Source organism: Hemitrygon akajei, chromosome 5 (genome assembly GCF_048418815.1).
Source record: "Hemitrygon akajei chromosome 5, sHemAka1.3, whole genome shotgun sequence".
Lineage (NCBI taxonomy): Eukaryota > Metazoa > Chordata > Chondrichthyes > Myliobatiformes > Dasyatidae > Hemitrygon > Hemitrygon akajei.
This window is the reverse complement of record NC_133128.1, coordinates 21471881-21498627: the sequence shown is the minus strand read 5'-3', so window position 1 is coordinate 21498627 and position 26747 is coordinate 21471881. Positions and strand designations below refer to the sequence as shown.

General features: G+C 38.7%; 1 protein-coding gene across 4 annotated transcripts in view; it reads left to right on the top strand.

The window, feature by feature from the left end:
• The window catches only part of ttc3 (tetratricopeptide repeat domain 3), a 177868-nt gene that overhangs the window by 36013 nt on the left and 115108 nt on the right, over nucleotides 1–26747 (top strand). For all 4 annotated transcript variants that reach the window (XR_012098877.1, XM_073044993.1, XM_073044992.1 and 1 more), the window contains exons 11-21: nucleotides 5054–5108; nucleotides 6382–6541; nucleotides 6708–6759; nucleotides 7342–7453; nucleotides 10258–10410; nucleotides 15651–15731; nucleotides 17987–18099; nucleotides 19404–19530; nucleotides 20550–20672; nucleotides 21065–21166; nucleotides 23245–23337. Coding sequence is in view for 3 of the 4 variants with exons in the window: in XM_073044993.1 (XP_072901094.1) it covers nucleotides 5054–5108; nucleotides 6382–6541; nucleotides 6708–6759; nucleotides 7342–7453; nucleotides 10258–10410; nucleotides 15651–15731; nucleotides 17987–18099; nucleotides 19404–19530; nucleotides 20550–20672; nucleotides 21065–21166; nucleotides 23245–23337 (1171 nt within the window). In the remaining variant the exon portion in view is untranslated. The remainder of the gene's footprint in view (nucleotides 1–5053; nucleotides 5109–6381; nucleotides 6542–6707; nucleotides 6760–7341; nucleotides 7454–10257; nucleotides 10411–15650; nucleotides 15732–17986; nucleotides 18100–19403; nucleotides 19531–20549; nucleotides 20673–21064; nucleotides 21167–23244; nucleotides 23338–26747) is intronic.

Sequence of the window (26747 nt, the reverse complement as noted above, 5' to 3'; positions counted from 1 at the left end):
GAAAAGGGTTATAAATTTATATTGAGCTACCCAGCAACACGGATAATTTTTTTAGATGACGAAGAAAGAAAATTTTTTACTGATTATCAGAAAGCGGAGGATTTTGTACAAGAACTTCCTAATATTTGTGAGACGTGGTAAAGAATTATGGAAATGAAATGGATTAAAGATGAAGACTGAGATAGGGATCGGATTAGATGGACATTTAAGAGTAGAAGAATATACAAATTTACTTTAAGTATATGATAGAAGGGGAGCAAGATAAAAAAAATTGAAGAATATTAATTGGGAGTAGAGATATTAATTTTTTTTCTTCATTACATATATATCTTTTTTTTGTTACGAGGGAGCTGGAGGAGCTTCTGATCGATTGCTGCGGGATTCACGTGTGTAATCATGACGATTGCCATAACCCGTAAAATGGAGGGGGTAATGTTGTGTTTCTATTCATTCACAACATTAGTGGGGGGGTATTTTGTTATTTTTTTTCTTTACTATCTATCTTTCTTCTATTTTTCTTTTTTTGCCTGGATGATTGGGGGGGGGGGGGAGAGACACATAGCAACATGGGGAATTTTAAAGAGATTCCCCAAGGTATTATAAATGACTAATTTACTCAATTTTTTAAGTTTTAATGTTAATGGGCTTAATGGACCTGTGAAAAGAAAAAGAGTTTTAACATATATTAAGAAAATGAAAGGATATATAGCTTTTTTGCAGGAAACACATTTAACAGAGACAGAACATCAGAAATTAAAGAGAGATTGGGTTGGAAGTGTTATTGCAGCTTCATTTAATTCAAAGTCGAGGGGAGCTGCAATTTTGGTTAATAAAACCTTACCAATTAAAATACAAAATGTACTAATTGATTCTGTGGGGAGATATGTGATTATACATTGTCAAATCTTTTTGGAATTATGAACTCTTATGAACATTTATGCACCAAATGAAAATGATGCAAAATTCATACAAGAAGCTTTTCTGAATTTGGCCAACGCACACGATAAAATATTAATAGGTGGAGATTTTAACTTTTGTTTAGACCCAGTTCTAGATAGGTCAACTAAGACTGTTACAAAATCAAAAGTAATAAAGCTAACTTTATCATTGATGAAAGACTTAAATTTGATTGATATATGGAGAAGAATTAATCCAAGAGAAAGAGATTATTCATTTTATTCAAATAGACATAAAACTTATTCAATGATTGATTTTTTCCTATTATCAATGAATATTCAGGATAGAGTGAAAAGTGTGGAATATAAAGCGAGAATACTGTCAGATCATTCCCCCTTGATAATGATAATGATGGATAAGGAGGAATTGATTTATAGATGGAGGTTTAATTCAATTTTATTAAAATGTCAAGGTTTTTGTGATTTTATGAAAAAACAGATCCAATTTTTTTTGGATACAAACTCATATTCAGTTGATGATAAATTTATATTATGGGAAGCGATGGAAGCATATTTGAGGGGTCAGATAATAAGTTATACTTCTAAAATTAAGAAGGAATATATGGTAGAAATAGATCAATTAGAAAAAGAGATTACAAAATTAGAAAAAGAATCCCAAAGATATATGACAGAAGAAAAACGAAGACAACTTGTCAATAAGAAGCTACAATATAATACACTTCAGACATATCGAACAGAAAAAGTAATTATGAGAACTAAACAGAGATATTACGAATTAGATGAAAGATCACATAAGATACTTGCTTGGCAGTTGAAAACAGAGCAGGCTTCCAAAACAATAAATGCAATTAGAACAAGTGCAAATAAAATTACTTATAAACCTTTAGAAATTAATGAAACTTTTAAAAAATTTTACTCCGAATTATATCAATCAGAATCACAAAATGAGGTTGCTGAAATAGAAATTTTTTTATCACAAATAACTCTTCCAAAATTGAATTCGGAAGAACAAAGGATTAGATATGCCCTTTACATTAAAAGAGGTTGAAGAAGCTTTAGGATCACTTCAGAGTAACAAATCTCCAGGAGAATACAGTTTTCTGCCTGAATTTTATACAAAATTTAAAAAGATTTATTAATCCCTCCCTTTGTGGAGTTAATATATCAAGCGGAAAGAACACATAAACTTCGATAGTGATCCTGATAGTATTGCAAAAAAAGATAGAGATCCTTTAAAACCAACATCATATAGGCCTATCTCTTTGTTGAATACGGATTATAAAATAATAGCAAAAATTTTATCTAATACATTATCTAAATATTTACCAAAATTAATACATATGGATCAAACAGGCTTTATTAAAAATAGACAATCGGTGAATAATGTAACTTGGTTACTTAGCATAATTCATCTGGCACAAAAGAAGGAGGATATGAGTGTGGCAGTTGCTTTGGATGCAGAAAAAGCATTTGATAGATTGGAATGGGACTTTTTATTTAAGGTATTGGAAAAATATGTGTTAGGAAAATCTTTTATAAAATGGATTAAAACCTTAAATACTAGTCCCAAAGCTAAAGTAGTGACAAATGGTCAAATTTCAACATCATTCCAGTTAACAAGGTCTACTAGACAAGGCTGTCCATTATCACCTGCCCTATTTGTATTGGTGATAGAACCATTAGCTGAATTAATTAGAACCGATCCAGATATTGTGGGCTTCAGAGTTAACCAGGAGGAATATAAGATTAATTTATTTGCTGATGATGTTCTGATTTATTTAACAAACGCATTGCATTTGTTGCATAAATTATCTTTTAGATTGGAAGAATATGGGAAAATATCAGGGTATAAAGTAAACTGGGATAAAAGTGAAATTTTACCCCTTACTAAAGGAGATTATAGTCAATGTCGATTAGTAACTCAATTTAGATGGCCGACAAATGGTATAAAATATAGGTGACTGTTTTGAAGGAGGTATATTGATGTCGTTTGATCAATTAAAGATTAAATATAAAATATCAAATAACACTCTTTAATGTTATTTTCAATTAAAGGCCTATTTAAGAGATAAACTGGGTCAAACAATGTTAATGCCAAAACCTAATGAAATAGAAGCTTTAATTCAAAAAGGAAAAATTTAAAAAAATTATGTCTTGTATGTATAATTTGATTCAAAAACAGACAATTAAACCAGGAATTCATAAGTCAAGACAAAAATGGGAAACTGATTTGAATATTAAAATTGATGAAAAAAATTGGTCAAGACTATGTCTTGATTGTATGACAAATACAATAAATGACCGACTTAGATTAGTACAATACAATTTTTTACATCAATTATATATTACACCACAAAAAATAAATAAATAAAACCCAAATTTATCTGACCAATGTTTCCGATGTAATCAAGAAATTGGTACTTTTTTACACTCTACCTGGTCTTGTTTTAAAATTCAACCTTTTTGGATAAATCTAAGACTTTTACTGGAACAAATTATTGGAATACAACTTCCACATAGCCCAATATTATTTTTATTAGGCAATATTGAAGGGATAATACCGAAACCTAAGTTGAATAAATATCAGAAAAAATTTATAAAAATTGCATTGACAGTAGCCAAAAAAGCTATTGCAGTTACTTGGAAATCAGATTCATACATAACTATGGACCGTTGGAATAATGAAATATATAGCTGCATTCTACTTGAAAAAATTACTTATAATTTAAGAAATGAATATGATATGTTTTTGAAATTTGGCACCCTTATCTACAAAAGATAGGATTAAATATTATAGGTCCTTTGAAGATAAAATTATTAGTTATTTGGGGGGAAAAAAATAAAGATATATACTAAAGTTATTTTGAACTCCATGGAGCATGTGGGGATCCTCCAATATCCAGGCAATCTTTCTTCCTTCTTTCTTTTTTCTTTTTTTTTATACAGGGATGTTAAGGGGGGAAAGGGTTAAGGGGAGGGGGAGGGCTAATATTAATTTTAATTACTCTATTATTCTATTCATTTTATGTAATTCTCTTAAAAATTTAATTTAAAAATTATTTAAAAAAAGATGAGATACAGAAAATCAGCAAGTATAGCAAGCAGTTAGAAATAACAGAAAATTGAACATGGAGCTCTTAAAATAAAGAAGAGGTCAGAGTACAAACAAAAGCCTTTCTAAAATTCTGTAAAGCTTTATGAAGACTTAGTTAAAGTTTTAGAATCTGAACTTAAGGAGAAGTGTTTGGCTTGCAGAATAAAATAACTAGGTTATTTCCGAGGCTGTTCTACCAGGAAAGATTGAAGAAGAATGACCTACACTCTGTGGCCACTTTATTAGCTACACCTGTTCATCTGCTTGTTATTGCAAATATCTAATCAGCGAATCATGTGGCAGCAGCACAGTACATAAAGGCATGCAGACGTGGTCAAGAGATTCAGTTATTTTCCAGACCAAACATCAGAATGGGGAAGAAGTGTGATATAAGTGACTTTGACTGTGGAATGATTGTTGGTGCCAGCCAGGGTGGTTTGAGTATTTCAGAAACTGCTGATCTTGGGATTTTCATGCACAACAGTCTCTAGAGTGCAAAGAGAATGATGCAAAAAGCAATAAAAAAACACCATTGAGCAGCAGTTCTGAGGGCGAAAATTGGTCAGAGGAGAATAGCCAAACTGGTTCAGGTTGATGGAAAGGCGACAATAACTCAAATAACTATACATTACAACAGCGGTGTGTGATGAGCATCTCCAAACACACTACACATTGAACCTTGAAGTGGATGGGCTACAGCAGCAGAAGACCACACCGGGTTCAACTCTGGTACCTAATAATGTAGCCACTGAGTGTATAATGAGGCCAAGTTTGATAGCTTGATGCTCAATCTAGCACGAGCGGAAAGCATGCAAGGAGCCAGCTGGATTTGAACCCCAGACCACTTGCGTGGAAGTCCAGTGCTGATGTCACTACATCATCTGCCAGCTAGTATTGACCTTGCTGAGGATGCATTTCACAGGCAGTGGGGGGGCCAGCAGTATTCAGTCTCTGAAAATGTATTTGAAATTATTGCACTTTTATTGTAACTAACTTGTTTCAGTTGATAGGTTGTTCAAAGCACTTGTACTTTCCTTTTTAGAAAAGCGCTTGGTGATGGAAAAAGAGCCATAATCTTAAAACCTTCTTGGACCAAGGTGTGTATTTGTGCTTCATTCCTCTATCTCTTTCTCAACAGGTTTTTAATCATTTTACCCAATTTCATCCCCTTCTCAAAATACATGTGATAATACTTTGAAAATCAGTTTATGTGAAAGTGTAAGGTTCAATGTCACTGAAAGCAGTGTGCTTTCAGTGTGAACTAATTCAGATGTTTGTAAAATATGCATCCATCCTGCAGATCACTATAAATGTAATATGTAATTGAGTAGTAACTAGAGACATTCATTAGGACTTGCCTCAGTTGTAATATCTAATGACTAGCAGGATAATTATGTTGAATTTCATAGTTATGTCAAAAATAATCTTACTAATAATGTTTATAATTCTGAGAATTGATGTTTTTTAACCTAGCTTTGCATAATGCCTTTTTATTAAAGACCACTCTGAGTTGTTTCAACAAATAAAATTATTAGTTAGACATTAACTATGTGAAGCTTGCCAGACTCTCATGACCTGCTGTGCTTGCATACACTGGTACTTTGTCCCAGATGCATTCTTTGTAAATAAGTACTAATACAATCAGCATTATTTCATAGAAAGCTCCCACAAGCCACTTTACACGTCACTTCAGTGAGCTGTTATACCAGGTGTGAACGTGGTATGCTCTCTTTTACTTGCTGCTGTGCCAGTAACCTGGGAGCTCAGGACCTGATATAATTTCAGCACTGTCCAGTGTGGAGATTTGCTGATGTGTGAATTGGGGCAAGCAATGAGATTTTTCAGCATTAACTTGCTGGCCATTGCTGGAGATATTTTCATTTTTACTTCTAGAAATACAACATGTGTTTCAGTAATCAGTGCACCCCTTTTGCCAATTGTCTTAAATGACATTTTGTCTCATTCTCCTTAATTTCCTTTTGTTTTGCTATGAACAGTCTCTTGGACTTCCCAGCATGGGAATGGGTTAACAGAACAAAATATGTTTATAAATAAATTGGAAGACCATATTTTAGCTTTATTTTGCCAACAATCACCAAGTTTTAGTTCAAGTTTAATTGTCATTCAACCATACAGCTGAACGAGAAAGCATTCCTCTGCCACCGAGGTGCAAAACACGGTGCATACAGACACACACAGCACACAACACATAGTTCTTGCTCATTACTTTGAAGAAACGACAAGTTAATGTGCTTGTATATTCTAATTAGCAACTGAATAATGTCTACTTTTCATATGTCTTTTATTTATTCATTGCAAAAGGATTCTAGGTCCAATTTCACAATTTGAATCTTGATTTTAATTTGGCAGGGTCATTATCGCTTTTGTGATGCCTTGTTTTTGATGGGAGAACACAAACGTGCTATTGAAGCAAATGACAAGGCTCAAGAATTATGCAAAGATGATTCAGATGGAATTCGAGACTTAGTTCAGCAGAAATCAAAATTCCTTAAAAGACTACAGGATGAAAGTAACCGTACTTCTCTTGTTAAATGTGTCCCCTCACTTGAGAAAAGTTCCAAATTTGTTCTGATAAGGCTGTTGCTGAGTTTTTTTTTCTTTGAATAAATCTTAATTTTCTTTCTGGAGAGGTTTTAGCACTATTCATAATTTTTTGCATATTTCTTTTCCTTCAGATCTTGAAAAAGCAAAGACTGATGCATTAAAGAAAGAATTAAGCACTGAAAAGTAAGTTGGATAACATAATGTGATATAGAAGACCATCTTTCTTTCAACCACTTTGGATTTTAAAGGTTTCAGCAGATTCATTTTGAATTATATATGCAATTATCTCTCATAATTATGCTGGATTTTTGGCTTAAGTGCTGATTCTAGTTCTCTTAAGTACTATCCCAGAATGTAATTGCTCATATTATTGAACCTTTAGAGCAGATTTTCTTGCACAAGGTTGTTTGCCAGTTCCTTGACCACAGAGATTGTATGAAGTTCGTGTTTTACAGTGCAAATATTTCAAAATGTTGTTACTGATTCCCTCTAACCCTGTAAATTATTTCCCTCAACTGATTATCTATTCATCTTTCAAAAGCCATAAACTGACATCGTACCAATCCTTTGAACTGTCTGTCCCAGATTGTAACCACCCTAAATGGAAAAGTCTTTCCTCATATCTTTCTGCCTCTACTCACTTTAAAATTACATTTCCTGACTATCGAACCATTTGCTAATCAGACACCACTTAACTGAAACGTAAAAATGTTTTTATTTTTTATTTTTTTATTCTTTTATATTCATGTGAACTACTTTTTCCAGAGCGCAGCCACTATTAGCCACTCAGCCATTAAGTGAAGATCATAAGAATGAGTCCAAAAGGAACCAGGAAAAACATGGTTTAAAGAGTCGCATTTCACCATGGCCAAAGAAGGTAATAGTGAATAGTATGATGTGTAATTATAGTGTGGCTAACTATTAATGGGCTCAGGCTGAGGATCAAATCACAGCACATAAAATGAGCTCTAAAAATAAAACAACACACACAAAATTGTGAAGGAACCCAGCATATCATGCAGCATCTATAGAAATGAATAAACAGCCCACGTTTCAGGCCAAGACCCTTCATCAGGTCTCTTCGCTCCAGCATTTTTTGTGTGTTGCTCTGGATTTCCAGTATCTGCAGAATCTCTTGTGTTTATAAAAATACAGTGCTTGAAATAGAAGACAGAGTTATTGTAGCTAAATTTTTGTTTCAATTTTAGATTTTCAACATCTAAAGTACTTCTGATTTTAATATAAAATGAGTTCTCAAGGTATTATGGCACTGTTAATAGTTGTAATATGGGCTAAAGTCATTTTCAATAGGCGTGCTTCATAGCTCTGATATTTATATCACAGTACAAGTAGTCTGTGAGTTACCACAGTGTTCCTTTCCTGAGAACTGTTTCTATCCTGAATTATTAGTAAGTGGGAGATGAACGACAGTAGTGTTGCAGAGAGAGTCACAGAAACAGCTGTGATGTGCGAGTGAGCAAGCACATGAAAAGCGGCCACCAGCCAGACTCATTGATCGAGTGCCTCCGTTCCGTGCTCCCTGCTTTGCTCATCTCGACTCAGCCCCTGAATATTGTGGAGAAATGACAGTCAGAAATACAGTAGATTTAATTAGGGCAGTTGCTTATTTGGGATAACTCTTAAAGAACAAAAACTAATCAAGAAAATAGCCAGGATTCACTTGTTTATTTGGGATACTACGATGCTTAATTGGGGCAGGAGACTGTTGCCAACCAGTTTCTAACTAGTGTCAAATGTGTCACTGTGTAGCTGTTAGACACTACACTGTGTTTAGAGTGAATAGTTTTGAAATAGTATCAGTTGTGTGTGCTTGTATGCAAAAATTTTTGTCACAGATAGTTAATGAAAGTTAAACAGTAAGACAATTCGGAACTGCTGTGCTTACTGTGGTTTGAAGCATTCAGGCTTGGAGATGCCAGAAACGGCCAGGAGTGAAAATGAGATGGTTTCACTATTTCAGTAAGTTAGGAAACTACCAAGGATTTGAAGGTATCAACAGTCATCTTGAATATGAAAGCGAAAATGAAGATTTGGAGGATGCAATTGTTGACAGTATTGTATGAAGGCAGTCCATTATCTGGACAGGTGCCTGCACTGATTTTGTTCATTTACAGTCGGTTAAAAGAACACGGCAGCATACACTGGATTAATTCCTCAATCGATAATAAGAACTAATACACAGTTTTATAATACTGTAATAGTATTGAAAGTACTATAAGTGTTTTGTGTTTTATTTAAATAGATAATTTGTTACTCAGTTTGTCTCTTTTTTAATTCCTCTTTAACTATTCCCATGAAACTTTAGCTAATCAGAGCAGCTGTTTAATTGGGCCAAAATGTACTCATCCCAGTGTGTCTTAATCAACTGGAATCCACTGTACTTCATTCAAACCCTGCTGGCAAATTCATCCCCCAAGCCACTGGTCTCCCTAACATTTATTGTTCTGTATGAAATACAGGCAGTACCCGGGTTACATACGCGTTCAGTTCCTGAGTCCGTCTTTAAGTCGGATTTGTTCGAAAGTCAGAACAAGTACATCTGGTATTATTTAGCATCAGTTAGTCAAACGTTTGTCTTAGTATGTAGTATATATTTTACCCTTCTACGCATATAAACACTTCAGAAACTTATGTATTCCAATAATTAAACCACTGCGTTGCTTAGTAATAATTGTAGCTTTAATCGGGGCAGCGCCTTTCACATGCTCCATTATTCTCACTTTATCCATTATCCTTTAAAATTGTTCCGATCGTTGACCGACTGTAGCCTAATGCTTTTCCAATGACCGATGGCATTTCACCTCTTTCCAAATGCTTTATTATTTCCACTTTGTTTTCAATCGCTATCGCTTCCCGTCAATGGAACAGAAACACTGCGGGCGACTGCTCCTGAGCTTTGCCGGCTCCCAAGGTCCTTTGGGTCCTAAGGACCACCGCATTGAGACAGGTTAAATGGGACAAGTGGGGGCTGTGCTGAGTTTGCATATTTGATCATCCACAATATTCCGCGTGGGAATTTAAACTGGAGGTGGCAGTGTTTTTTTTATGAGGTCGAGTTGCAAGCTCGACATCAACCCAGCATGGATGGTACAGAGTCACTGGATCAACATCAACCCGGCACGGGCACGGTCTATCACTGGATCAAACTTGGGAAACTCCGTTCTCCAGCCCGGCGCTGATCTCACTGCGCCACCAGCCGACCAGAACGAGGGGGAGGGGAGGGCAGGGTCAGGGTGAATCTTACTAAGAAAAATTTAAGCCAAATACAGCGTTAAACAGTCAACACAGTGTCAACAGCAATGACGTAAAATGGCGGACAGCGTCGCGATCTGACTTACAATGGCGGACGTTGTTCTCTTACCTCGGTTTGTAAGTACGAGTTGTTCGTAAGTACAAGTTGTCCGTAAGTCGGACGATCGCAACTTGAGGACTACCTGTATCCATAAAGTTTGGATTTGCTATCTTGGGTGGACCAGTATGTCATCCACCATGTTATAAACTCTGCAGTTCTTTATTCCTGGAACCAATTTCTGTTGTTATTTTACCTTGTACATTTAACCCTGTGATTGTGTAGTACATGTAGACTATGGTAAACAAGCCACAGTTTGAAAGATGCTAAAGGTGCCACTAAAGATACTAACCTGAAATTGTTTTTGTTAGGTAATGATGCCTTTAGACAGTGCAGATACTTTAATGGATAAATTGAAGTCACTGATTCAGGCTGGACATGTAGCCTTATCAGACCAGCGTGCCCGCAATGCAGAACATGCCTTCTTGCAGGTTCTGAAGTTATTGGATCCAGAGAAACTTGAGGTTGGTCTGTGATAATCCTGTCTTTTGGGGTTTTATCTTCAGAAATTTCAGCAGAAGAATCAGAGTTCTGTTCAGTTTTGCATTTCATTTCTATATATTTAGAAGGCATTATGTTTGGGCAGGATAGAAACATAAAAACATAGAAAACCTATAGCACAATACAGGCCCTTTGGCTCACAAAGCTGTGCCAAACATGTCCCTACCTTAGAAATTGCCTAGGGTTACCCATAGCCCTCTATTTTTCTGAGCACAATGACCCTGTCCAGGAGTATCTTAAAAGACCCTATTGTATCCGCCTCCACCACCGTTGCTGGCAGCCCATTCCACTCACTCACCACTCTGCGTAAAAGAAAACTTCCCTGACATCTCCTCTGTACCTACTCCTAAGCACCATAAAACTGTGCCCTCTCATGCTAGCCATTCCAGCCCTGGGAAAAAGCCTCTGACTATCCACATGATCAATGCCTTTCATCATCTATACACCGCTATCAGCTGCAACATTACCTCTTGGCTCCTAAACTCAATCCCACGATTGATGAAAGCCAATGCACCATACACTTTTTTAACCACACAGTCAACCTGTGCAGCAACTTTGAGTGTCCTATGGACTCAGACCCCCAAGACCCCTCTGATCCTCCACACTACCAAGAGTCTGACCATTAATACTATATTCTGCCATCATATTTGACCTATCAAAATGAACCACCTTACACTTATCTGGGTTGAACTCCGTCTGCCACTTCTCACCCCTGTTTTGCATCCTATCAATGTCCCGCTGTAACCTCTGACAGCCCACCACACTATGCACAACACCCCCAACCATTATGTTATCAGCAAATTTACTAAACCATCCCTCCACTTCCTCGTCCAGGTCATTTATAAAAATCACGAAGAGCAAGGGTCCCAGAAGAGATCCCTGAGGCACACCACTGGTCACCGGCCTCCATGCAGAATATGACCTGTCTACAGCCACTCTTTGCCTTCTATGGACAAGCCAGTTCTAGATCTACAAAGCAATGTCCCCTTGGGTCCCATGCCTTATTTTCTCAATAAGCCTTGTATGCAGTACCCTGTCAAATGTCTTGCTGAAATCCATATACACTACATTTACTGCTCTACCTTCATCAATGTGTTTAGTCACATTCTCAAAAAATTCAGTCAGGCTTGTAAGGCACAACCTGCCTTTGACAATGCCATGCTGACCTATTCCTAATCATATTATGCCTCCAAATGTTCATAAATCCTACCTCTCAGGATCTTCTCCATCAACTTACCAACCACTGAATTCATAATTTCCTGGGCTATCTCTACTCCCTTTCTTGAATAATGGAGCAACATCCGCAACCCTCCAATCCTTTGATACTTCTCCCTTCCCCATTGATGATGCAAAGATCATCGCCAGAGGCTCAGCAATCTCCTCCCTCGCCTTCCACAGTAGCCTGGGGTACATCTTGTCTGGACCCAGTGAGTTATCCAACTGGATGCTTTCCAAAGGCTCCAGCACATCCTCTTTCTTAATATCTACATGCTCAAGCTTTTCAGTCCACTGTAAGTCATCCCTTTAATCGCCAAGGTCCTTTTCCATAGTGAATACTGAAGCAAAGTACTCATTTCGTACCTCTGCTATCTCCTCTGGTTCAGTACACACTTCTTCACTGTCACATTTGACTGGTCCTATTCTGTAACATCTTATCCTCTTGCTCTTCACATACTTGTGGAATGCCTTGGGGTTTTCCTTAATCCTGTCTACCAAGGCCTTCTCATGGCCCCTTCTGGCTCTCCTAATTTCTTTCTTAAGCTCCTTCCTGCTGACCTTACAGTCTTCTAGATCTCTATCATTACCTAGTTTTTTGAACCTTTTGTAGGCTCTTCTTCTTGACTAGATTTACAACAGCCTTTGTACGCCACAGTTCCTGTACCCTACCATCCTATCCCTCTCTCATTGGAATGTACTTATGCAGAACCCCACACAAATATCCCCTGAACATTTGCCAAATTTTTTCCATACCTTTCCCTCAGAACATCTGTTCCCAATTTATGCTTCCAAGTTCCTGCCCAATAGCCTTATATTTCCCCTTACTCCAATTAAACACTTTACTAACTTGTCTGTTCCTAACCCTCTCCAATGCTATGGTAAAGGAGATAGAATTGTAATTACTGTCTCCAAAATGTTTTCCCACTGAGATATCTGACACCTGACCAGGTTCATTTCCCAATACCAAATCAAGTACAGCCTCTTCTCTTGTAGGCTTATCTACATATTGTGTCAAGAAACCTTTTGAACACACCTAACAAACTCCATCCTATCTAAACCCCTCACTCTAGGGACATGTCAATCGATATTTGGGAAATTAAAATCTCCCACCACAACAACCTTGTTATTATTACACCTTTCCAGAATCTGTCTCCCTATCTGCTCCTTGATGTCCCTGTTACTATTAGGTGGTCTATAAAATACACCCATTAGAGTTATTGACTTCTTCCTGTTCCTAACTTCCACCCACAGAGACTCTGTAGACAATCCCTCCATATCTTCCTCCTTTTCTGCAGCCGTGACACTACTGCTGATAACAGTGCCACACCCCCACCTCTTTTGCCTGCCTCCCTGTCCTTTCTGAAACATCTAAAGCCTGGCACTCTAATTAACCATTCCTGTCCCTGAGCCATCCAAGTCTCTGTAATGGCCACAACATCATAGCTCCAAGTACTGATCCACACTCTAAGCTCATCCTGTTTCTTCATAATACTCCTTGCATTAAAATAGACACGTCTAAAACCATCAGTCTGAGTGTGTCCCTTGTCTACCACCTGCCTATTCTCCCTCTCACACTGTCTCCAAGCTTTCTCTATTTGTGAGCCAACCACCTCTTCCTCCATCTCTTCAGTTTGGTTCCCACCCCCAAGCAATCCTAGTTTAAACTCTTCCCAATAGCCTTAGCAAACCTCCCCGTCAGGATATTGGTCCCCCTGGGTTTCAAGTCCAACCAGTCCTTTTTGTACAGGTCACTCCTGTCCCAGAAGAGGTCCCAATAATCCAAAAATCTGAATCCCTGCCCCCTGCTCCAATCCCTCAGCCACACATTTATCCTCCACCTTACTCTATTCCTGTACTCACTGTCGAATGGCACAGGCAAGTAATCCTGAGATGACTGCCTTTGTGGTCCTGCTTCTCAACCTCCTTCCTAACTCCCTGTGGTCTGCTTTCAGGATGACCTTCCGTTTCCTGCCTATGTTGTTGGTACCAATATGTACCACGACCTCTGGTTGTTCTCCTTCCCACTTCAGGATATCGTGGATGCGATCAGAAACATCCTGAACCCTGGCACCTGAGTGGCAAGCTACCATCCGTGTTTCTTTCTTGCGTCCATTGAATCGCCTGTCTGACCCCCTAACTATAGAGTCCCCTATCACTGCTTCCATCCTCTTCCTTTTCTTACCCTTTTGAGCCACAGGGCCAGACTCTGTGCCAGAGGCACGGCCACTGTTGCTTCCCGCAGGTAGACTGTTCCCCCTCCCCCAACGGTACTCAAACAGGAGTACTTATTGTCAAGGGGTATAGCCACAGGTGTGCCCTCTTGTCTCTGACTCCTGACTGTTGCCCACTTATCTGTCTCCCCAGACTCCGGTGTGACTACCTGCCTGTAGCTCCTCTCTATCACCTCCTCACTCTCCCTGACCAGGCGAAGGTCATTGAGATGCATCTCCAGTTCTCTAACCCAGTCCCTAAGGAGCTGCAGCTCGACGCACCTGGTGCAGATGTGGCTGTCCAGGAGGCTGGGAGTCTCCAGGATTTCCCACATCTGACACCGAGCACTGAACACCGGCCTCACACACATTCTTCCTGTCTGTAATCTAAACATGTAACCTACCTCTCCTTGACCCTTTAACGCCTAAGCCCCGTTGAGCCAAAGCCTTCCTACTCTGTCGCCCGCTCCTCCGATGCCTATTTAATGAAGCTGTCTCCTCTTAAACTCTTCTCGTTGTTCTTACTGGCTGATGTCCACGTGCTTGCGCACTTGTGCCCCAATCAAACCACTGAAGAAATAAATGTCTCCTTTTAAACTCTTCTCACTGGCTGACGTCCACGCGCTTGCGCAGTCGTGCCCCAATCAAACTACTGAAGATGGGGAAGATTGAGAAAGACGTGCCCTTTGGTACAGAATATGAAATGGAGTTCTGACACTATTGCTTATTTGACATTACAGTGCATTGTAATGGAACAGAGTCTTCAGTATTGATTGAATCTTTGATGCTAAATGTACTCGGATTTTTTAAGGAAGTAAGAATAGCCTTTGGAACTGTTCTGTCCTACCTAAATCTCTTTTAACTATTTATAGCAACACTGAAAATGCTGCTGGAACCCGGCAGGTTAGGCAGCATCGATGAAAATGAATAAGCAGTTGAGATTCAGGCTGAGACCCTTCATCGGGGTAGGAAACCAGAATAAGAAGCAGGAGGGAGGGGAAGATTTACAAGCTAGATGATAGATGAATCTGGGTGAGTGGAGGAGGAAGAAAGATGCAGGGATGTGATAGGACAGGAGAAGAAGGAATCTACAGCAGAGAAGAGTGGACGATGTGAGAAAAGGGAGGAGGAGGGGCCACCAGGGGAAGGTGATAGGCAGGTGAGAAGAGAGGAGAGGTGAGAGGGGAGCCAGTGTGGGGAATGGAAGAAGAAGGAAGGGGGGATGGGGAAAATAATTAAGTTAGAGAAAACGTTGTTCACGCCGTCAGGTTGGAGCCTACCCAAACGGAATCTGAGGTGTTGCTCCTCCAACCTGAGAGTGGTCTAACTGTGGCAGTAGAGGAGGCCATGGACAGACATATTAGAATGGGAAAGGGGATTGGAATTACAATGGCTGGCCATCGTGAAATCTATTTTTTTGCGGATGGGTCAAACGTGCTCAACAAAGCCGTCCCCCATTCTATATTGGGTGTCACCAATGTAAAAGCAGCTGCATCAGGAGCACTGATACAGCAGGTGATTGCCAAAGGTTCGCAAGTGAAGTATTGCCTCACCTGGAAGGACTGTTTGAAGCCGTGCTGAGTTCCTCCAGCATTTTGTGTATGTTGCTCTGGATTTCCAGCATCTGCAGGATCGCTTAAGTTTAACTATTTATAAATACTCTAGTTTGTGGGCTAACTTTACTGAAATCAATATAATGATTCATATAATGTAATAACTTTAATTTAGGCCCAAACTGTAGATCTTAATTCAGGTCATTGTTTTGTCTTTATTAGGAAGTATCTTTGTCCACTGTTGACTATGTAATAATAATCTATGGTCATGCCTGTGCCCTCCTTGGTATTGGACTGCCTGAGGTGAGAACCATAATTTTCTAACTTGTGGAGTTCTGTAAATTGCCAATTAATTATAAATGAGCATATTTGCAGTGCATGGCATAGCGTGTAAGTCGTGACTGTGTTTCAGAAAATTCACTTGTCAATAGACTACCTACATTATCTTCTGCTTCTTCCCACCTCCCCCTCCCTACACTATTGTATTTTGGAGCTATATGGTTGTGCCAATACCCCCATTCAGTTGTTGAGAGTTTTCATATTTGACTCAGCATCTTGAGCATTACTGTATAATTTAATCCTGATAGGAAATTTGATATGTTCATACAGTGGTGCTACAGTGGTGCACTTGTGAACCCTGTAGAATTTTCTCTATTTCTGCATAAATATGACCAAAAATGTGATCAGATCTTCACTTGAGTCCTAAAAGTAGATAAAGAGGACCCAATTAAATAAATAATATAAACATATTACATTTGTTCATTTATTGAGAAAAATGATCCAATATTATATGTATTTGTTGGAAAAAGTATGTGAACTTTTGCTTTCAGTATCTGGTGTGAACTCCCCCTCCCCTTTGTACAGTGACAACTGCAACCAAGTGTTTCCGATAACTGTTGATCAGTCCTGCACGTCGGCTTGGAGGAACTTTAGGCCATTCCTCCTTATAAAACTGCTTCAACTCTGGGATGTTGGTGGGATTCCTTGCATAAACTGCTTGCTTCAGGTCCTTCCACAACATTTTTATAGGATTAAGGCCATTTCAAACCATGAATTTTCTTTTTTTTTAAACCATTCTGTTGTTGATTTACTCTTGTCTTTCAGATCATTGTCTTGTTGCATTAACCTACTTCTATGAAGTTTCAGGTGATGGACTGCTACCCTGACGTTCTCTTGTAAAATGTCTTGATACAGTTTTGAATTCATTGTTCCCTCAACAATTACAAGCTGCCTAGGCCTTGAGGCAGCAAAGCAGCCCCAAACCATAAAAATACAACTGCAAATGCTGTGGATCAAAGAATACGAACACAACGCTGGAAGAACTCAGCAGGTCAGGCAGCATCCGTGAGAAAAGAGTAACCAACGTTTTGGGCCAAGACCTTTCCTGATGAAGGGTCTCGGCCCAAAACGTTGGCTATTCTTTTCTCACGGATGCTGCCTGACCTGAGTTCTTCCAGCGTTGTGTTTGTATTCTGTCAGCCCCAAACCATGATGCTCCTTCCACCATGCTTCATAGTTGGGATGAGGTTTTGGTGTTGGTGTGCAGTGCGCTTTTTCCTCCAAACATAGCAATGTACATTTCTGCCATAAAGTTCAACTTCTGTCTCATCTGTCCATAGAACGTTGTCCCAGAAGTGTTGTAGAACATCAGTTGTTCCTTTGCAAACTAGAGACGTGTAGCAATGTTTTTTATTGGAGAGCAGATGTTTCCTCCGAGGTGTCCTTCCATGAACACTATTCTTGTTCAGTGTTTTGTTTATAGTGTGCACATGAACAGAGTCTTTAGCAAGTTCTAGAGATCTCTGCAGGTCTTTTGCTGTTATCCTTGGTTCTTTTTCACCTCTTTCAGCTTTGCACGTTGTGCTGTTGGTGTGATCCGCTCCTAGGGAGAGTAGCAACAGTACTGAGTTTCTTCCATTTGTAGACAATTCCTCTTACTGTGGACTGATGAATACTCAGATCTTTAGAAATGCTCTTGTAGCCTTTTCCAGCTTCATGCATCTCTGCAATTCTTCTAAGGTCCTCTGAAAGTTGTTCTGATCAAGGCATGGTGCACTTAGATAGATCTCCCTTGAGAAGAGTAGGCTCTTTTAGTAACCTGATTTTATGTGTCTTTTTTTATAGGACAGGGCACCTCTACAACCCACACCTCCAATCTTACCTCATTGATTGGAACACCTGACTCCAAATACCTTGGGCAGATGGGCTTACCCCAGAGGTTCACATACTTTTCCCAGCAAATACGTGTAATATTGGATCATTTTTCTCAATAAATAAATGAACAAGTATAAAATTTTTGTGTTATAACATTTATTTAATTGGGTTTTCTTTATCTAATTTTGGGACTTGTGTGAAGATTTAATACATTTTAGGTCATATTTATGCAGAAATAGAGAAAATTCTGCAGGGTTCACAAACTTTCTAGCACAACTGTACATAAAGGGTTAAATGACATATTCCGCTGAAGCTTACTAATAGCTTTGCTTACATCTCCAACATTGTAGATATTTCTGTAGCTGTTTTTCTTAGAGTCACTAACTTGTACTTTGTTTGACCAGGAGTTGACTGAGGCTGAAAATCAATTTAATAAAATTTTGGAGCAATTTCCAGAACAGCGGCTTGACTGTTTGGCATTCTATGGACTTGGCAAAGTGTACTTTCAGCAGAACAGGTTTGTGCCTTGATAAAGAAAAGGGCAAAAGTGTACAACAGAAACATCGAACCTCCCAAAAGTTGAGGTTTTCAAAACTTTATTGCCTGTATCGTAAAGTACATATACACACTTTTCCCCTGTGCTCAGTGCTAACATGGAAATACAATAGGCTATTCATTGTATCAAGCTCATAGTAGACCAGTCCCATCAGTCCCATTTCATGCATTATCCCAATATGCCTGCAGAGTATTCTCTGTGCCTTGCAACTACTCCCTTTCCAGTTTGTAATTCTTTTTCCATTATCCTCACAGGCAGTAAATTCAAAATTGTAACTGCTATCTGAGTAAAAATATTTTCCCCTCACATCTGCCTTGTATCTTATCCCAATTTTATTTTTCGTGTACCTTTCTCTGCTTAATCCCTGAACCATCCACAAGTGGGAACAGCTGCCCTCAATCTATCTCAACTGAATTCGTCATTACTTTTTTTAGATATGTCCATTAAATTGCCTCTTAGGTGTATTTATTCCTAGGAGAAAAATCCCAACAACTTTGGTCCATCCTGCAATTGCAGCCATTTAAGTTTGTCTAATTTTAATTTGTTCTTCCACTGGTTGCCAAGCTCTAGAATTTAGCCCTCTGTATTTCTACATTCACATCAAACCTTTAACGACGCTGCTGGTTTCTGCCTTAATGTTCATTTTTGCCTAAATGTCACTTTGATTTTTAATGAAGTCCTGATAAATGCCTTGAGACATTTTGTTATATAAATATGTTATAGGCAGGACGTTATGAAAGAAATGGACAAGTGAATTTTTGTACATCAACCCTTAGTGGATTATTCAAATGGCTCTTATGAAGACATTTTCATTATCATGAGAGACTTAAGAATATGGAAATGTAAAAATATCACTGAAGACTGAAATGTTCAGGATTAAAAAGTAGCTAAACAAGTTAAGAGAACATTGGCCTTTATGCCAAGGGGGTTGAATTATCCTTGAATAATGTGTATATTTTTGGATGTCAACCCTTAGACTCTGGAGAAGTTACACTGCAAATTTACCCCAATAATTTTCAGGCTTCGAGGTTTATGTTACAACACAAAATCTACATTATGACTCCAATATAAATGGAAACCATGACTTGTCTTTTTGTAATGGGTTCCATTGGGTTTCTTTGTTTTGTAGCTGCCTGTAAGGAGATGAATCTCAAGGTTGTATATAATATGCATACTTTGATAATAAATGTACTTTGAACACTTAACTTTGAATTTTGTTTCCAATAATTTCTCTCCCTTTTCCACTGTTCCACCCCACCCCCCAGATTTACCAGTGCTTTAGATCCTTTCAGTAAATCGTTAACTATGGTAAACCGTAAGATTGTACCAGGCATACTAACGTGGCCCACAACAACTGTTGTTATCGAAGAAACACAAAATGAAAAATTGAAGGTAACATTTTAAAGATATTAATTGCTTTCTTGTGTAACCAGTAATTTCTTAAAAGAACATAGAACCTAGAATAGGCTAGTGAATCTTGTCATTTTGTGAGTTATATTCATAGGTTTCATTTCCCTTCTAAACTAATCATCATCTTGTACACTGTTATGAAAACTCCTATGAGAACAAATCTTTTAGCTTTATGATCTCTCTTCCCTCTGCTGCCATCACTAAGGAGATACATGTGAGGCTTAAGTACCACATCACCAGGTTTAGGAACACTTAACCACACAAAATGCTGGTGGAACACAGCAGGCCAGGCAGCATCTATAGGAGAAGCACTGTCGACGTTTCGGGCCGAGACCCTTCGTTAGGAACACTTAATGCCTTTCAAACCTCAGGCTCCTGAACCAGTATGAATAGCTTCACTCAACTCTGAACTGATTCTAAACCTAAGGACTCACTTTCAATGACTTCACAATTCATGCTCTCGGTATTACTAATCTGTTTATTTACACAATTTGTTTTACATACTGGTTATTTGTTTATTGTCTTTGTTTATGTATAGTTTTCCATCGATTCTATTTGTTTTTCTGTGAATGCTTGCAAGAAAGTGAACCTCAACATAGTATATGATGACATTTAAGTACTTTGACAAATAAATATACTTCAAACTTTAGTCCAAGAACTTCTCAGTTTCTCCAATCTAATCTTACTTCCTTTTCTCTGGAAATATTCTAGTAAAGCTCACAAATTTTTGTCCTGAAATTATGTGACCAGAATTAAATGTGGTGTCCTAGTCTTTTGATTTTAATATGTTCAGTATAATCTATCTATTTTGGTACTCTTTGCCCCTGTAAATCTCAGGATTCCATATACTTTATTAATGATACTCTCAGCTGATCTTGCCACTTTCCAGAATCAATGCATATGTGTAATCAATTCCCTCTGATCCTGTATACCTTTAAAATTCTGCCATTTATTACGGTACTTGTCACTTATTCTCTTAATTATGCAATTTTATGTTTCAGGCATTGTTAGAAGAATACATAGGAAACTGTCAATTCCCACCTCAACCAGATGCAATCTGCCGCTTTCAACATTGCCAAGGCCATTCTAAGACTCAGATATATTTCTCCGACCCAGGTTTCAAGGTAATGGGTTTCATATGTAAGTAACAGAATATTCTCAAACACAATTCAAAGTTTGGTAACCTGGCATGATATTTAATTATCAGTTATCTAGCAGACATTTCTGACCTTGTACTCAGCCACAGTTGTGAATAGCCTATCAATCAGTCATTATACTTCATGGATAATGACTGATTTAATAGGCTATTATTTACGCTGCTCAAACATTGGCCAGAAGATGGGAATGGCAAACCACTTCCGAAGAAAAACTTACCAAGGGTAGTCATGCTCATGGAAAGACCATTAGTGCCCATGTAATACGACATGGCACATAACAAATGAACAATACTTCAAAGAAATAAAGTAATTTCCTGACCTGTAGCTTTGACCACTAACTATCTTGATCTGTGTTTTAGGGCTTTATTCAAATGATATGCATCCTACATTGCCGTTTAGAGTACCATATCAACTGTTGGAAAAAATTGAAGGCAACTTCATTTCAAGATAAAAATGACAAGGTTAGTTTGTTTTAGAAATGAAAGTTATGTTATTGCTACAGTTAAGTGAATGAGGATGTAATTTTGCACAAAATGGGTAAACGGCTAGTTGAGTTTTGCCATAATTGGAATCAAAATGTATCCCGCATTGAGATTCACTGTTATTAATAAAACTTGAGTTTAATTTTTCTTCCTTTTGATAGTTACTGGAATTCCAAGTGACTTTCTTAATAGTTATTATCTATATACTTTTAACATTGGTATTACTGTAAAACTATTTATCTTGTCATGATAACAAGATAAGCACTTTGACAATGTTAAGGCTGTTTTCTCTGATTTGGTTTAGTTTAAACTTGATTTTGCTACTTAGTTAAGAAGTCACAAGATCAATTTATGTGTCATTTTAGGTGAATTACAGCAATGAATGAGTAAGTCATCAAACTGCCCTTTCAAACTATTCTTCAGAATATATATTCATATCCACAGATAATAATTCTGTAAGCAATTTCTTACAACTGGCATTGAACTCATTAGCACAAATTGAAGCTTTTAGCCCAAATTTTATTCCATGTACCCAGAAAATGTAAAAATCCTTTCATTGCAAAATTAATTTGATACATCACCATAAGTTTACTCTTCACTGCTTATCTGAAAATCTATTCTGTGCTACATTTTTGAAGAGCAGTTTGTCAATATAGGGTTTATATAACCCTTTTACAATCTGTGTTTGGAGTTTAATTCTGGAATTAGTCTTTTCCTACTTGTTTCCTTGAATATCTTTAAATTAGGCACATTGAAACTTTAAAAAAGCTTTGGGTTTCAACACAGAATCAAGATAAGGCATTTCAGTGCATATGCAGCTACAATATGTTGTAACTCAGTTTCTGAAACTGTTTTACAAGATGAAAATTGAAAGTCCATCCCAAGGGTGGCACAATGGCACAGCAGTCACTACACAGTTACCTGCATTCGATCTTGATCCTGGGTACCTTCCTTGTAGAGTTTGCATGTTCTCCGTGTGAACACCTGGTTTTTCCCTAGGTGTGGCAACAATAGACTAGTAGGTTAATTGGGTACTGTAGGTGGGTAGCAGGATAATTGGGATAAGAGGAAGTTAATGGGTGTGTATTCCAGTTGTGTAGTTCAATGATGTGGCTTTGTTGATGGTTCTATTGTACTTTGGGGTTGCATCCATGCCTTGGTCTTGTTCAATGCTGTAGCACAGCTCTTGTAATATGAACGTTACCCATTTTCCTTTCCCATGTAAACGCATTTCTGACTTTTTCCAAATTCACTGCCAAGTTTGTTCTCTCTGTATTTAACTAGCTTGCATTGAACTGAATAGGCCATTCATCCTATAACGTTGTGCTGAACCAGCTAAAAAGCAAATCAAAAACACCCAACCACTGATCCCTCCTTCCTACACAATGTCCATATCCCTCCAGTTTCCATACATCCGTGTGCCTATCTAAACATCCCTTAAAAGCCTCTAAAGTATTTGCCTCTTCACCATTCCAGGCATCCATGACTCTAAGTAAAGTACTTATCTTCACATCCCTCTTGAACCTACCCCTGCTCAGCTTCAATGTATAATGTGTGCATGTGTGTGTTTATATAAGGCTTAGTGATAAATAATCAGATCTGATTTCTGCACTCAAAAGTATATAGTCAATGGAAATGACAGTCCTCTGCAAAGATGTCAGTATGCAGAGCATAAGAGAACTGAGTTGTATATGAAACAATTAAGATTAGTTGAAAAATCTTGTTATTGTTTTATTTCTCAAGTAATTTATGCCTTCTTATTGAATAGTTTAATGTGTTTTAAAGTTTTTAACTATCAGTTTCAGCTGTTTATAAATTTCTCTTTTATATATGGGTGTCAGATTGGTTCAAGTATGTGCAGCCTGATATTTAAATAATTATGCAACATACACAAAATGCTGGAGGAACTCAGCAGGCCAGACAGCATCTATGGAAAAGAGTACAGTCAGTGTTTCGGGCTGAGACCCTACAGCAGGACTAATTATACTCATTTAGATTTACACTGATCAGTGCTTTGTTTATAACTTTGCATTTATCAAAACACTTTTTTTTTGAAGGATTTTCTGAAAGATCCATGTTTCACTCCAGATTGTGGAGGGAAAATTTCCAAAATTGTCATCTATGATTCAAAAGGTCTTGTGAAATGTGAGGTAAGGAATGTATCCAATGAATTAATTGTAGATCTCAGCATGCATACCACACAAAAATGTTAATAGATTGTTCTGAACAAATGTGGTTTTATTTAATTGAAACTGAGTTGATAGAATAGAGTCAGGCAATAACCTAAAAAGAATAATGGGATACCTAGGATTTGGCCACTTCTTCAGATGTCACTACTAATTTTCAAAGGTTTTTAGCTATTGTATTTTTGAGCTTGCTTTTTAATTTGGAAGAACATTTGCCTCTTGATATTCCCTGCTGAGAAATCTAAACTTTTATTGAATATAAGTTTCATGATATGTGGTGCTGTTCTTTGTACCATTTTTGGCAAAATAAATCAGTTTTTTAATGTTGAGGTTACCAGTTCCATTATTGGCCTTGTGAGATATTTTCTCATTGGTAAGACCCAAGACCTAAAAACCCATGTGGATTAGTGGAATTATCGTACCTGCAAATGAGCTCAGCATTGGGTAAGGGGTTGGCGGCAAAATGACCAGTGAGAAATGAAAGCAGTCAAGCCTTCGATACTGGATATATCATGAAACACTGCAACCCCAGATTTGGTGCTAGGGCTGGGATTATGGAAGGATAGTGTTAATAGTGCCAGCCCAAAGGCTAATATTGTAATAGCTGCCTGATAATCCATCTTGGCAGAGTTAGGGAAATGAGCAAATTTGAGAAACAGAGATCCAAATTGAAAGTGGTTTATTATTGTCACATGTACTGAGATACATTGAACAGCTTGTCATCCATACTATTCATACAGTTCAAATCATTGGGACAGTGGATTCAATGGTTCAGTGGTTTAATTTAATGTCAGGGAATGTATACAGTATACACCCTGAAATCCTTACACTTCACAGACATCCATGAAAAAGAGGGGAAAAAAAATCTAGAGAATGAATGACAGAAAATCACCCCTCCCCCCACACACAAGCAGCAGCAAAGCATCACCTCTCACCCTGTGCCCACTTGTTCCAGCAAAAATTATCAGCTGCCCCCACCACCTACCATGCAACCAATAGCCCTCAGAGACTATGATCTGTAATCCATCAAAAACTACTGTCCATCCAACACTTCGACATCTCAACATGCCCTCTCTCTTACTAATGATCGAGAGAGAGAGATCACTCCTGCCACAGCGAGCACCTCCCAGGTGCCAGGATCTGGGATGTTTCAGATCGCGTCCAAGATATCCTGCGGTGGGAGGGAGAACAGCCAGAGGTTGTGGTACATTTTGGTACCAATGACATAGGTAGGAAAAAGGGAAGCGGTCCTCAAAAAAAGACTACAGGGAGTTAGAAAGTTGAGAAGCAGGACCGCAAAGGTAGTAATCTCGGGATTACTGCCTGTGCCACGCGACAGTGAAAATAGGATGAGGTGGAGGATAAATGCATGGCTGAAGGATTGGAGCAGGGGGCAGGGATTCAGATTTCTGGATCATTGGGACCTCTTTTGGGGCAAGTGTAACCTGTACAAAAAGGACGGGTGGCACTTGAATCCCAGGGGGGTCATTATCCTGGCCGGGAGGTTTTCTAAGGCTACTGGGGAGAGTTTAAACTAGAATTGTTGGGGGGTGGGAACCGAACTGAAGAGACTGGGGAAGAGGAGGTTAGCTCACAAATAGAGAAAGCTTGTAGACAGTGCGAGAGGGAGGATAGGCAGGTGATAGAGAAGGGACGCGCAGACCAAAGGCTTGAGATGTGTCTATTTTAATGCAAGGAGTGTTGTGAACAAAGTGGATGAGCTTAGAGTGTGGATCAGTACTTGGAGCTATGATGTGGTGGCCATTACAGAGACTTGGATGGCTCAGGGACAGGATTGGTTAGTGTGACAGTGGGAAAGTGTGTATGGAACTGGAGGAAATAACAAAGGTAATGAATACTTCAGTATTCACTATAGAAAAGGAGCTTGGTGATTGTAGTGATTTCTTGCAGCAGGCTGAAAAGCTTGAGCATGTAGATATTTGGAAAGAGGATGTGCTGGAGCTTTTGGAAAGCATCAAGTTGGATTAGTCACCGGGACCGGACAAAATGTACCCAGGCTACTGTGGGAGGCGAGGGAGGAGATTCCTGAGCCTCTGGCGATGATCTTTGCAGTATCAATGAGGATGGGAGAAGTTCTGGAGGATTGGAGGGTTGCGGATGTTGTTCCTTTATTCAAGAAAGGGAGTAGAGATAGCCCAGGAAATTATGAATTCAGTGGTTGGTAAGTTGATGGAGAAGCTCCTGAGAGGCAGGATTTATGAACATTTGGAGAGGTATAATATGATTAGGAATAGTCAGTATGGCTTTGTAAAGGGCAGGTCGTGCCTTACGAGCCTGATTGAATTTTTTGAGGATGTGACTAAACACATTGATGAAGGAAGAGCAGTAGATGAAGTGTATATGGATTTCAGCAAGGTATTTGATAAGGTACCCCATTTCAAGGCTTACTGAGAAAGTAAGGAGGCATGGGATCCAAGGGGACATTTCTTTGTGAATCCAGAACTGGTTTGCCCACAGAAGGTCGAGAGTGGTTATAGACGGGTCATATTCTGCATGGAGGTCAGTCACCAGTGGTGTGCCTCAGGGATCTGTTCTGGGACCCTTACTCTTCGTGATTTTTATAAATGACCTTGATGAGGAAGTAGAGGGATGGGTTAGTAAATTTGCTGATGACACAAAAGTTGGAGGTGTTGTGAGTAGTGTGGAGGGCTGTCAGCGGTTACAGCGGGACATTGATGGGATGCAAAACTGGGCTGAGAAGTGGCAGATGGGGTTCAACCCAGATAAGTGTGAAGTGGTTCATTTTGGCAAGTCAAATATGATGGCAGAATATAGTATTAATGGTAAGACTCTTGGCAGTGTGGAGGATCAGAGGGATCTTTGGGTCCGAGTCCATAGGACGCTCAAAGCAGCTGCGCAAGTTGACTCAGTGGTTAAGAAGGTGTATGGTGTACTCTCCTTCATCAATCGTGGAATTGAATTTAGGAGTGAAGAGGTAATGTTGCAGCTATATAGGACCCTGGTCAGACCCCACTTGGAGAACTCTGCTCAGTGCTGGTCACCTCACTACAGAAAGGATGTGGAAACCATAGAAATGGTGCAGAGGATATTTACAAGGATGTTGCCTGAATTGGGGAGCATGCCTTATGAGAATAGGTTGAGTGAACTTGGCCTTTTCCTCTTGGAGTGACGGAGGATGAGAGTTGACCTGATAGAGGTGTACAAGATGATGAGAGGCATTGATCATGTGGATAGTCAGAGGCTTTTTCCCAGGGCTGAAATGGTTGTCACAAGAGGACACAGGTTTAAGGTACTGAGGAGTAGGTACAGAGGAGGTGTCAGGGGTAAGTTTTTAACTCAGAGAGTGGTGAGTGCGTGGAATGGGCTGCCGGCATCGGTGGTGGAGGCGGATA